This window comes from Alosa sapidissima, chromosome 21, assembly GCF_018492685.1.
Source record: "Alosa sapidissima isolate fAloSap1 chromosome 21, fAloSap1.pri, whole genome shotgun sequence".
Lineage (NCBI taxonomy): Eukaryota > Metazoa > Chordata > Actinopteri > Clupeiformes > Clupeidae > Alosa > Alosa sapidissima.
The window spans coordinates 18135462-18148622 of record NC_055977.1 but is presented as its reverse complement, the minus strand read 5'-3'; the positions used below and the strand labels follow the sequence as shown (position 1 = coordinate 18148622).

Sequence of the window (13161 nt, the reverse complement as noted above, 5' to 3'; positions counted from 1 at the left end):
CTTAGTTCGTTGTGTTTGTGACTTTAAACAGTGGATGTGCTTTAGTAAAGCTTTGTGCTTCATTCAGCATTTTAAACCAGTTCTTACGCTAACGTTTTAACCAGCAATGTATCTCTCTTGCCTACCTTGCCTCCCCATTTCTGTTTTCGAAAGAAAGATGTATGTCCATGGCCAAATCTTATCCTAGTGTTCTAATCCTTGGTGGTTGCGTGCGTGTTTGCACTCTTATTCTCATTCTCTCTCCTGCGCAAACATTATGTCCCTGCATGCCTACTGCGTGTAGTTCTACTGCATAAAGTTTCGCAAATAAATTAGTTTGTTTTACAGACTACTACAGTGGACTACTGTCACACTGCATGCAGGCTATAACCAAAAGCACACATTTTGTAAATAAGCGGGTCGGATCGCGGGTCGGGTATAATGTTGTCCTAATTAATATTCGCGATCCAAGTTGCGGTCGGGTTGATTAAAATATCGGGCGACCGTGGGCCGCTTGTGACCAAACCCGCGCAACACTGGTGTGTAGCCTACCCGTGTGTGTGTATGTGTGCTTATGACATTTGCTGGCCGTTTTAACCTTGTAAACTTCATTTTTCGACCAGTTTTATTTGTTTAACATAGGGGGGAGGGCCTAGGAGATTTTTTTTTTGAGCCAGGGGGAGGCCCCTGGAAAAAAAAAAATTGACCAGGGGGGGAGGGCCAGGCAGAACATTTTTAACCCGATCTTCTGGCCCCCCCCCCCCCCCCCCCCCCCCGCTAAATATCGTACAGTCCCTAAGGAGTCCAGTGTAGTGGTAAAACCACGACACACTGCATGAGCCAGTGAAGTCCCCATAGCCGTGCCTTCACACTACCAGAGTATTTCACATGGGTTGAATCAGCAGTCGGCCCGATAAACATACTGCATCAGTGTCCCCCAATCGAAATGAGTGGAAGAGTTTGGAGGTGATGCAAGGTGCTGCTGCCCAGGCATCTCATCTGAAGGCCTGGCGGTGGACTCCTGAGTGGATAATGATGAGCTGGAAGTGTCAGAGACCGCAAACAGGCAGGTCTCAGTAATGAATATTTCAAGTAGGATATGAAAGATCAAGCTCTGAGCATCTGTCTCAGAACGGGCCCGACCTTTCACCTTAAGTCGGTACACACACACACACACACACACACACACACAAATGCACACAGGTCACTTGAGGCACTTTTGTGCTTAAGTTTCTAAAATGAGTTATTTTTTAGTCTCTCTCTCTCTCACTCACACTCTCACACACACACACACACACACACACACACACACACACACACTTGTTACGTGGCTGCTCTCAGGATCAGCATATTTTCTCTGAAGTTTGCCTTTGTTGAAGAGATAAGATAGACTAATGAGAACACCAAGAAAGAGTAGTGGGGATCCTATCTCCCCAGCCTGGGCCCCTTGCTCTCTCTCTTTCTCTCTCTCTCTCTCTCTTTCTACCCTCCCTCTGTCTGTGCAGTCACTCAGGTGATGTTTCATTCATGCGGGGCACTCCTCGTGAATGCGCTGGCGTCTGGCTCGGCCTCCTGCGTGGCACTGGGACCTTCTCATACCGCCATCCGCCTGCTCTGACGCACAAAGAGGCAGGGCGAAACAGACAGGCACGCAGACAGGCACGCAGACAGGCACACACACACACACACACACACACACACACACACACACACACACACACACAGACATCCAGACAGGCATGTATGCTTCCCACCACCACCCCACCTTCTGAGCCCGACGACCCGCCAAGCAACAACCGCCGATCCAGTCCTCCCCTCCCGGGAGGCTAATTGCTAACAAATGCTAATCTGCGGGATTAGAGGAACTCGATGCAGGGGCTCAGAAAAACCGGCTGCTCCCTCTGCTCCGTGGAGTTCAGCACATGAATATGCAGGAGGCTGAGTGGGCTCGTGAGCCTCCTCTCTCCTCTCCTGTCCTTCTTCATCCCTCTCTCTCTCTTGCTCTCCACTCTTTCCTCTGTGTCTCACTGTCTTGTTCTCTCTCCCTTTCTTTCACCTTTTTCCTTCCTCTGCGAATTGCTGTCATGTTTACATATGTAGAGAAATCCTAGCCCAGTGTGCGGCTTAAAGCCGTTTTGTGTGTGAATGTGAGTGAGAGTGAGGGGTGGGGGATGTGCAGACACTCTCTGGACTAAACTACCGCCTCTCTCGCCTCTCTGGTTTTGGGTTTCCATTTTTAACAGTTAACTTATTAGCGCTCCCATCCCATTTCCGACTTGTAAAACACGTGTTTTATTAAAGAGCATTACTCACATGCAGGCAACGGTGACCTTTATGAAATAAATAAATGAATAAGTGAGTATGTCAGTTATATATTATTAAATAGAATCTATTACAACTCTGAAAGTCCATGTTTGGAATAGTAGTGAGGGAAGTTATGGTTGTGATTTTAGAGAATAGAGACCATAGAGAATTTGTGGTGTGAATCTTTTTTTGTGTGTGTCTGAAGTGTTTTGTTCTTCAGATGTTATGTTTCCGCCAGCAAGCCCATGAGGTAGCAGGCTAGACATTTTATTTCACCATAGTCTCTTTCTCCCCATCCTCATGTTCAATAACCAGCCTGATTTTATTTAGCTGGCTGTGTCGAGTCAAAGAATTAGGAAACTGAAGTTGTAAACATCTCACCTGATGGTGGAGTCACTGAATAAATTAGTGTGAATATGTGGATTTTATGGAAAGCTAGTACAAGTCAGTGAAATTCTTTCAGCAATGCAGATACGCAAATGTACATGGACATAGATTTGGAACACTCAAGCCTCATGTGTTTTACTTCATGAAATCAATTAAATCAACATCAATAAAATATGGCTGCTTACTACCAGCCATTTCATAGTCATGCATTCAGTTTCCAAGAAACCACAGGCAACAATGTATGCCCTCATTGTAGAAACCCAAGGCAGGAACCAATGTATGCCCTCATTGTAGAAACCCAAGGCAGGCACCAATGTGTAGCATCAGGTTGAAAGGCGCTGACTTTTCAGCACACTGAAGAATGTGCTGAAGGCAAAACATGTTCTTGCTTTTTTGCTACGGAGACATTACTAAGACAATAAAAAGCATAACATATGCATCAAGTGCAGCCTTCTTCTCCTCCCTTTTCAGTTGAATTGTCATTGTCACAAGGCTTAGCAGAAATGTCAAACCCTTGGTGAATGATCAGATGTAAACATTGAAACCCGCTGGTCAGGTAGCTGTGACCGTGACTGACCCCTCTCACCTCCTGTGTCTCCCACAGAGAAGCTGTTTGGGGAGTTCCTGAGCTGGGACCTGCAGGAGGCGCTCTCCCACCTGCCCTTGAAGCCTGGCCAGTCCCTCACCATCCCCGTCTGCATCAAGGTCAAGCTGGACTTCTCCGGACAGGAAAACCTGCTGCAGGATCTCAACGATGGTAAGTCTCCCTGACTCTGACCCTGGGTGTGCTCTGTGGATCTGTCTCTTGGTCTGCCAGTTCTGTCTTTTAATCTATTGAAGCTGTTAATCTCAGTAGTGAAAAGAAAGAGACTTGAAGCCCCCCTATCCTCCCCAAACCGGCCTCGAACCCGAGCTGCAGTCAACCAAACCGGCAGCCTTGCGGCAATGTCAAAGAGCCACATTCATTAGTATGGTAGTCAGAGTGCATATTGAACTGAGAGACGGCACATTGTCACGTCCTTTGAACATCCTTTGAAAAGGTTTAGTTTGGGTAATAAGGGAGTTTAGAGTGGGATAAATAATCAGAAAGGTACCTGTTCACACAGAGGCCTTGTCTTGGCTGTTGAAGCGAGTCTCTACATTCTACATCCAGAAGTGGGCAACAGTAGAAGTCTGGACTCTGGCTCAGGGTAGCCCCTCTGCAGCCCACAGTAGCTAGCATGCATCTCAGACTCTAAATGTATATTATTCTCTCTGCCCCCACTCTGTTCTTGCTTGCATATTTACTGGGCCTCCTTTAAGGTTATGCATGAGTGCACAGACCTGCTCTAGGAGAATTAGCCTGCCCCACTAGTGCAAGGCTAGCAACCTCCTCTAGGCAAATAGCGATGAGCTTTTTTTTTTTTTTTAATTAGTGCCACGCTAACCACAGACCCTGACTGAGGGAGATAAGCCAAAGCTAGCTCCTGGATCACAGCCTTTAATGCTTCCCCATTATGCTTATGAGAGGGATGTGGGAGGGTTGAGGTCAGCTTGGAATGGAGTGGGAGGTTCTAGCTCAGTGCGAATGTGCTAAACAGCCCAGATGTTATCACACTGTTTTCCTTAAACATGGGAAGCGCCTAGTAATAATTATTCAACGTTAATTAATCCATGTTATTATAAAAAAATTTTTTTTGGTGGGGGGTGGGGAAGGGGCTGAAAGGGGAACATGATGAACAGTAGCAGCACAGTGGCATGTAGCATTTGACTCGCTGTCTGTCTGACATGCAGAGTCAACCACCTGCTGCATGCTGGTGACATGCTGCTAATTATCAGCAACTTAGCCTGTTGGTCTCTGGCTTCTTCTCTGACTTCTTTGCTTTTTTGTTTTTTTAATGCCATATCTCTTTTTCTCTCTCTCTATCTGTTTGTTTCATGTGGTTTGAGGCATGTGTAATATAGTTTCTATTCTTTATGTTGTTGTACCTCGGGTGTGTGTGTGTGTGTGTGTGTGTGTGTGTGGGGGGGGGGGGGGGGGGGGGGGGTGTTCTATTTGTTTGTATTTGTTTCTTTACACTGCTTTGTGTGTTTGTCTATGTAGTAGTAAGATTTATTTTCATAGTGGCACTGCACATACACATTTTCTTTTTGTGTGTATGTGAATGTGTATGTGTAGGTGTATGAGAGTGTGTGTGTGTGTGTGTGTGTCTGTGTGTGTGTGTGAGTGAGTCTGTGTTTGTGTGCATTCACACAGTGGGTGCAGCAGATGGGAGCAGGGTTCATAGGCAGCGTGTAGCCAGGACCTCTCCATCACCCTACTCCACACCATCTGTGCTGTCCCATCACCAAGACACGCTCACAGTCTCCTTCCTAGCTAGCTGCCATACATCACTCCAGCTCTGTGTTTCTACTGCTTTCATATTCTACTGCTGTGCACTTTATTCAGATACTCATACCAGAGACTGTCTAATGAGGAGGCATTGCACTCAAAGAATCTCCCATAGGAATGTATGGGGTTAGTTCGTAATGCAAACATGGCAGTCCGACCCTTTGGCCGCCAAAAGTTGACATGTGAATACGTCGTGCCAATCATGTGTTGTGATCTGGGGCTTTGTGCAGCTGGAGCGTGGTTGGTGTGTCGTGATTCGTGGAGCATTGTGCACACGCAGCTCTACCCGAAGCAGATGCCCAATAAGTGCCCAAAAAGCGTTGCAATATGGCCGCCGACTGGAGGGACTTGCCTAAAAGAACTCTATAGCTAGACACATGTAAACCTTGTATAAGGTGTATAGTTAAGCAATAAGCCCGGAGAGGCCGTAGGTTACACTGATTTTACAACAGCTAAGGGGTGTTGTTAGGCACGCACTAGCGGAGTGGCTTATTGTTTTTTTTAAAGCTGTTACTATAAATACCTGGCAAAGTTTCATAAAGTAAAGGCACAGCAACGAGAAATGTAACGATTTATTCATAGATAATCATTCTTCCGCCAAGAAATATATCTATCTGAATGGTTGCCAAGCAACATCGAGCCGCAGCTACTTTAACTTTTGTATCAAGTTGTGGTAGCGCAGTAATATAGAACGAAATGCGGTCAAGGTGTATGTTTATGCATTTTATAATGGCATCGAACGCGATTCAGCCAATCACAATCAAGGATCGGAACAATCAGTTTTAGAATATAAAGCATAGGATGGCATATTATGTTATTATGTCACACAAGGTGAATGATTTAGGAAAAAGCTGCCTGTGCTGTGACATAATCTAGAATATTCTATACTATTTTTGTGTTGATGCTAAATCTTCATCATCATAAGTATTATGCACTCACCATTAGGGCTGTGTGATAAAACGATAGCGATATGTATCGCAATAGACATGTAATCGATATCAATAAAAAATGCGTTCGATAGAACATTCCATAATTAAAAGCAACACACACCTCCCACCTTACATTGTCCATAAATAAATAGGTTAAATATTTCTTGCATTGTAGCTAGTAACTCTACCAGAGTAGACGATAGAAGTAGGCCTACCTCAACACAGACTCTCCTCTCCTTGCCCTGTGCGCGCGCTCTCTCTCTCTCTCTAGGTGCATCCCTCCTCAGCATGCGCATGTAATCCAAACTTTCACAATCGTGCAAGACGACTGAATTGCTATTAAATCCGGTTAGCATCATTAGCACGCTGCACGAATTTGTTCAAAACTGTTGCATTCAAATTGACTGCTGAATTCTAATCAACTCAATCCCGATGCAAATGGAAAAGTATTTTCCAAGACTCAAACGGGCCTGTCCCAAGGAGAAAAACTGAACAGTCTAACCAGTAGACTTACTATGATAAACTAGCAAATTACTTTGTTTACAATATTTCCAGGCTTCAACCAGTGCTGCTTATGTGCACAATTATTTATTTGAGTGTTTTTCATGATTGTATTGCTATTTCTTTTCCCTGTTTGCTTTGATTGATAACTGGGGTGATTCAAATCAGAGGAAGGTTAAGTTTAAAATAACAGTGTTTAAATTGAACTTTTTCCCCCCTTCTGGTCCTTATCTGAAATAGATTTTTAAAAAATCAATAATTATCAATATCGACCGATATGAAATACTTGTAGGACAGGAATGTATCATCATCATCATCATCATCATCACCTTTATTGCCAGACTCAGGGTCTATTCAGAATACATAGACAACACAGACATGACATACAGCATGCATCACAAAGGAAAGGAAAAATAAAGAAAACATTCCCTCTGTGTGAACAGACAGATGCTCTCTGGAAAGCAGCCGTGTCCATAGGGGCTGGAGTGAACTCGTTGCCCTCGCTGCTCTGCTCATCTCTCTCTCTGTCTGGACTGAAGGGACAGGCGTGACAGTCCACACACAGGGCCGAGGGGGCCTTCAGCACAGAGGGACACGCCGATTTATCCCCTGACCACTCCGTCTCGGCTTCTCTCTCACTCTCGTTCTCTCTTTCTTTCTCTTTTTTCCCCTCTCCCTCTGTCGCTCTCTCTCACTCTCTTTGTCTGCTCCAGTCTACTGTGAGAGCGATAACTCAACCACGGCTCCCTATGATGTCATCGGCTGTATTCTTATTGGGTGATGGGACAGACTGTTCTTTTTTTCCATTTTACTCGGGCAGCATAGACGCTATACTAAGGTGCTATTCCAGATGCATGCTGGGAAGGTTCATATCTGGTTCATCTCTTTGTGAATGGTGTCTGCCCCCAACCCCCCCCCCCCCCACCACCACCCACACACCCCAAAGCAGACACCAGGACAGCAGTAAACACATCGGAGACAGCACGGGCAACAATGTCAGCCAAGATCACACACAGCACGGGGAGGTAATGCGCGATCAAAGATGCATTAGAGGACGCTTTTAGCGGAGGCGCGTGTGTCTGTGTCTGTGTGTTTTACAGCGCTGAATTGTTCCCTGGGCTTCAAAGTCACTGCTGTGCCGTGTCTGTCCTTGTCCTTTGAGGCCTTCATGTGATGATGTCATTCTATTTTTAGAAACAGACGTCTGGGGCTCACAGCGTTGCTGGAAGATGTCATTCTTCTAAAAAGGACTCTGCGTATTCATTGCTGCACCTGTATCTGTTTGTCCTTGATTAGAATGACTTGTGATGGTTATAAAACGGCAAGCAAAACACACCGAATGTGGTTAAATAGTTTCCACCAGTCTGTAGCATTGTTAAATTTCATCAAAGGGTGGCACGTCTACGTGTACTTCTAGGCCCTGGCAATCTAGAAAGATAAAGGGTTTGGCCACAAAAAATGAAAATGGCCCAACTCGAGGGGCGGCACCGAGCATGCATTTGAAAATCTCACTGGACACAATTGGATAACACTACGACCAATGTTTACTGACTGATTCCGGACTTGGAGGCAATTGGATAACACTATGACCAATGTTTACTGACTGATTCGTTGCAGCGCTGTCGTCATCTGTTTAGCTCGCCTCATGGCCTGCCTATATCAGATACACCGATGTGATTGGTTCCTCGCGATGCAAGGGGTAAAAGTGCATCATTATTCATTGCCAGAGTGTCTCGCAGAGACAATTCAAGTTGTTTTTTCGCGAGAACTTTCCAGGATAGTCTACTTCAGTATTTCTACTGAATTTGCTCTTACAGTGCATCTACGAAAACCTGCTGTTGTTAAAAAAAGAACACAATCACAACAAAGAAGCTTCAGAATGCAGGCATATCTGAGGAAAGTTTTATTCTCCTCCAAACTTTGCCATTTCAGCCCCTTCAGCCCCCATCCCACCCGTTCCCTGCAGTCGCTTGACAAGTACCTTCACGGCTTTGATAATGGACCCATGACAGAAGCCGAGCATAGGCAGAAAGAACAGCTTTCAGACGGCCATTGTGCGCAGTCCATTTAGGGCCATAGAAACTTCAATCACTCCGAAGCGGCCATATTTAGCCTAATCTCTTCAATGGTGTTATTCAGACTTAATGTTCCATAAGAGGAAGTTTCTCCTTCTCCTTTCTTCCCCCTCTGGTCTTCTCACTCAGTGTTTGATACCTCTTCTATGCTGCTAACTTCTCCCTGTTTCCTGTTTAATTCCTCACATTGATTGGACTGGTGGCTAACTCCTTGTAATTGTATCCAAGCTTTGATATTTTCAAATAATTTCTTTCCCTTCTGGTGGAGGTACGAGCACACATAAAGACTTTGAAATCGGAGTGTGTCTGTGCGTGTGTGTGATATCTTTGGTGTTCTGGAGAGAGATCTTTATTTGTTTTGCTTCGAAAGTGTAGTGCAGACTTTGGTCTTTTTTAGAAACAGACATCCACGTTCAGTAGATGAAGGAGGCTTTTATTTGTTTTGGAGCCGATAATCTGGCATTCATGAGGCTGTGGTCTCGCATGTAAAAGCCAGCTTCAGAAGAATAACAAGATTTTTTCGAGAATTTACTTTTTGCCATTTGCCTTTATCTACATCCATACACACACACACACACACACACAGCCTGTAAAGAAAACTGTTACAGAGGTGTGTGTGTGATTGTGAGTGTATGTGTGTTTGCGTCTGTAAGTGTGTGTATCTGTGTGTGTGTATCTGTCACAGTGTCATCAGTGCATTTTGGTCAGGAAAGGGGCAGTGTGGCTGCTGTGTGGCTGCTGCAGCAGCAGCCTTTGAAATGCAGAACATGACTTGACTGAGTGTGACTCTGTGACTTGACTTGAGAGCACACAAAATAATGTTCTGGAAACTCCAAAAACTTTTGGGGAAAGAAGCAAACCCAGCTCAAAGTGTGTCCGAATCAACAGCCCAGAAACAGTCATCCACTGATGTGTGGCTCACGGACATGAGTGTGTACGAACGTGTGTGTGTGTGTGTGTCTGTGTGAGTGTGAGTGTGAATGTAGTATGTTGCCACATTTTCCAGCATCACTAGCTTCCCCCTTTTACAGGATATTGAAGGAGGCAATATGTTTTCCAAGGGGCTGCACGGTGTGTGTATATTTTTGTGTAAGAGAGTGAGTAGGTGTGTGTGTGTGTGTGTGTGTTTGTGAGTGTGTGTGTGTGTGTGTGTGTGTGCGTATGTGTGTGTACTCACATACTGGTGGCTGGCGACAGGTTCTCCATTTTCGATCAGAGATAAACCTCCCGCTTCTACAGCAGAGCCAGCAGCCCTCCACCCTGTCTCCACCCTGTCTCCACCCTGCCTCCGGCTCTGTTTACACTGTAGTTTGATTGCATTTAGCCAGAGCAGACACTGTTTATGTATGGCTTCCTATTTGTGGAGAGACGATGAATTTGAAATGATTCTCATCATGTGAGACAGAGGAAGTTTGGAAGGTGGAGAAGGGTAGAGGAGAGAGGGATGGGAGGGAGGGGAAAAAGAGAGGGATAGAGATAAAGATGGACAGAAAGAGAGAGTTATAGCACTGTGAATCTTTACACCTGTTCCTCTAGCCTGAGCAGGGAGGACATGAAGAGTTATGAGTGTTTAAAATAGCATGGCCCCCTCTGTAATGATAACATAACTCAATAGACATGATAGTCATCTTTAGTCATCAGTGTACTCTCTCTCTCTATCTCTCTCTCTGTCTCTCTCTCTCTCTGTCTCTCTCTTTCTTTACCTCCCTCTCTCTTTCTCTCAGTCCTCCTCCCTCGTTTTCCCATCTAAGGGAATCATTTGAGATTTATTCCCTCCCAAATAGATTTGTCTAAAAACAATCTCTTTTAGCTCCCTATCTCTTACTGCTGGCCCTGTGCGGCCCGCCCGTGGCCATAGAGATGATGGAGTGGGGCCCTCTCACTGCGTGGGAAGCAGGGATATGGAGATGGGACTTGGAGAACACACACACACACACAGTCAAACTCAGAGAAACACAGAAGTGATGCTTTTCCTCATGCTCATGGAGTCTTGTAATAGGCAGACACAGGCAGACACAGGCAGACACAGGCAGACAGACCTCATGCCCAGAGTGCCATGTAATAATTCACAACGCAGGCACACACTTGACCTTTGTAAGATGCCTTGTGTCAGTTATTTTTGTCCATGCAGATATTTGCTGACTGCTTTAACCAGTAGTTCTTCATCTTTGTTCAACCCCAGCTGAAGCACTCATGGCCAGACTGCACATTAATCCATGTCATGTATTCATGTGCAGGTTTGGAGAAAACCTGCTAAAAGTGACAAACAGGCTAAAAAAATCTAACCCTTGGGAGAATGACTGAAGTAATATGCTTGCATCTTTGCACGCGTTTGGATGTGTGTGTGGGTGTGTATTCTGTTGCTCTGGATTCTCGGCATATCTCCCATGTTCTCTTGCCCAGAATGCATTTGTGCCTCCATTGACGTCAAAGAGAAGTGTGTGTGTGTATGTGTGTGTGTTTGTGTGTGGTGACATCACGTCATGCACCGGCCCGGTTTGTCACAGTGGATCAGCAAAGCAAACCCAGCTCCAACTGTCCTATCTGCCTTGTTTTCTCTCTCTTTCTCTCTGTCTTCTTTCCATGATTCTCTCTCTTTCTCTCTGTCTTCTTTCCATGATTCTCTCTCTTTCTCTCTGTCTTCTTTCCATGATTCTCTCTCATTTCTCTCTGTCTTCTTTCCATGATTCTCTCTCATTTCTCTTGCTCATCATCTCTATAGATTTTTTTTTGCTCTCTCTCTCTCTCTCTCATTTTTTATCTTTCTTTTCCGCTAACAAGAAAGCAACCACTGCCTGAGAAAAGCTTGACTACTCCATCTGTGCATTGTATGAAGTAGTTTTACCCCTGCTATTTGTGTGTGTGTGTGTGTGTTTGTGTGTGTGTGTCTGTGTACTGTATGTCTTTTTCCATTTTTCCTGTGGTCTGTATGTGTCCATGTATGAATGTTTTGATGCGATATCTGTGTGTTTCAACCCAGGTCTGTTTGGCGTTGTGAGTTATTAAGCTCTAGAAGAAAGTTTGTGTGTGTGTTTTTTGTGTGTGCTTGTGTGTGGATTCTTGTCTTTGTTCCAATGTCTTCTGATATTGTGTGTGTGTGTGTGTGTGTGTGCGCGCGTGTGCGTGCACATGTTATGTTGCAGATGGCATCAGTGTGACCGGTCTGCCCATCTCCAGCCCACTCCGGCAGGTCTTGAAACCACGCGCCGAGTCCAAAGCCGTCAGCAGTGAGCCTGGGAAGGCCGAGTACAACCATGTCAAGGTAAGCACTGCCACTTCCTGCCTGCTACAGGAAACGCAAAAAGGTCACGTCCTGTAAATGTCCAGTAGCAACAACTGTCTGGTATCTTTGGGAGGTACCTGCAGCGTTGGATTTCTCTAATGTCTTTGACTGTTCGCTGTTTGTACCTCCACGAGACTGCACAAATTGACGTGTGTGTGTGTGTGTGTGTGTGTGTGTGTGTGTGTTTGCGGGCATGCATGTGTTTGTGACAGCTCTTTTTGTTTGCGCTTCGTGGCTAGCAGCGCAGTCGTTTTTATTTCCCATCTCCTCTCAGCTCACTCCTTTGATGGCTTTTAGATAATGAGCATCTGTGGTTTATTATTGTAATTAGTGTGGTTGTGTGTGTGTGTGTGTGTGTAAGAAGAACACTGCCTTTCCTGCTGACATTATGACAGCCTAAAGGCAGCCTTTCAGCCTCTTTGGAGAACATGGTCATGTTAGACACGCACTCCCATAAGAGCTCCACAGGGCGTCAGAGGAAGGGAGTGCGTAGTGGAAGCCTGAAATGAACACCCTCAGACTGCCTGACTGCCGATGAGCCCACTAACAGCTAACTTCCATCATGTAGAAGACACCTAGGAGATGTCTGTCTAAGGCTCAGTGCTGACAAGGTTCAGCCCTGTGGCCATTTTGCTCTCTCTCTCTCTCTCTCTCTCTCTCTCTCTCTCTGAAGACTGTTTTCGATGCCGGCATGAACCTTTCGATGTTCTGCGGCCTCCTGTGTCTGCGTCGCGCACCACGGAAACGGTAGTTAGAATGGCGAACTCCATTGACTGCTGTGCTGAAATATGAATGTTATTGTTTGAGTGTTGTCAAGATACCAAAGTTATTGTATTTTCTAATCTGCATAATTACTATTAGCTACAAATATTTTTGAGTACACTTAGGCATATCTTTAATGTGGTGTGTAGGTCTAATTGAGTGCGCATTGGTGGTGTTGTGGCCGCCCGGCCGTGCGAGGCAGAATAGTGGGTCAACCAATTGGAACAAAGCAGTCAGACGCAGAGGTTGCAGTGAAACAAACTTAGGAATGTATTTATAATGTGTAGGGAAAGGAGATGGGGAGCAGAGTTCAACTCAAATCTTCAGTGCTGGACCGGGGCAGTCAGAGGACTCGTGTCGGCTTCTGAGACAAAGGAGAGAGAGAGAGACACCGGAAAACGTTAGTGGAGAGTTTAGTCCCTGCCACTGACCTTGTCACCCAGCCCTATTGGTTGTCTTGGTGGGTTGTTCACGAGTCTTCAGGCCCTCTTTCCTGTTCCAGCCGTCGTATCTTCCAGTAGCACAATCACTTCAGCCACGGTCCACTTCAGCTACGTTCCACTTCAACAA

At 45.5% G+C, this 13161-nt stretch overlaps 1 protein-coding gene across 1 annotated transcript in view; it reads left to right on the top strand.

The window, feature by feature from the left end:
- The window catches only part of trappc9 (trafficking protein particle complex subunit 9), a 243456-nt gene that overhangs the window by 91676 nt on the left and 138619 nt on the right, over nucleotides 1-13161 (top strand). Inside the window, exons 18-19 of the mRNA XM_042076112.1 lie at nucleotides 3275-3427; nucleotides 11690-11808. Of these exons, the coding sequence (XP_041932046.1) occupies nucleotides 3275-3427; nucleotides 11690-11808 (272 nt within the window). The remainder of the gene's footprint in view (nucleotides 1-3274; nucleotides 3428-11689; nucleotides 11809-13161) is intronic.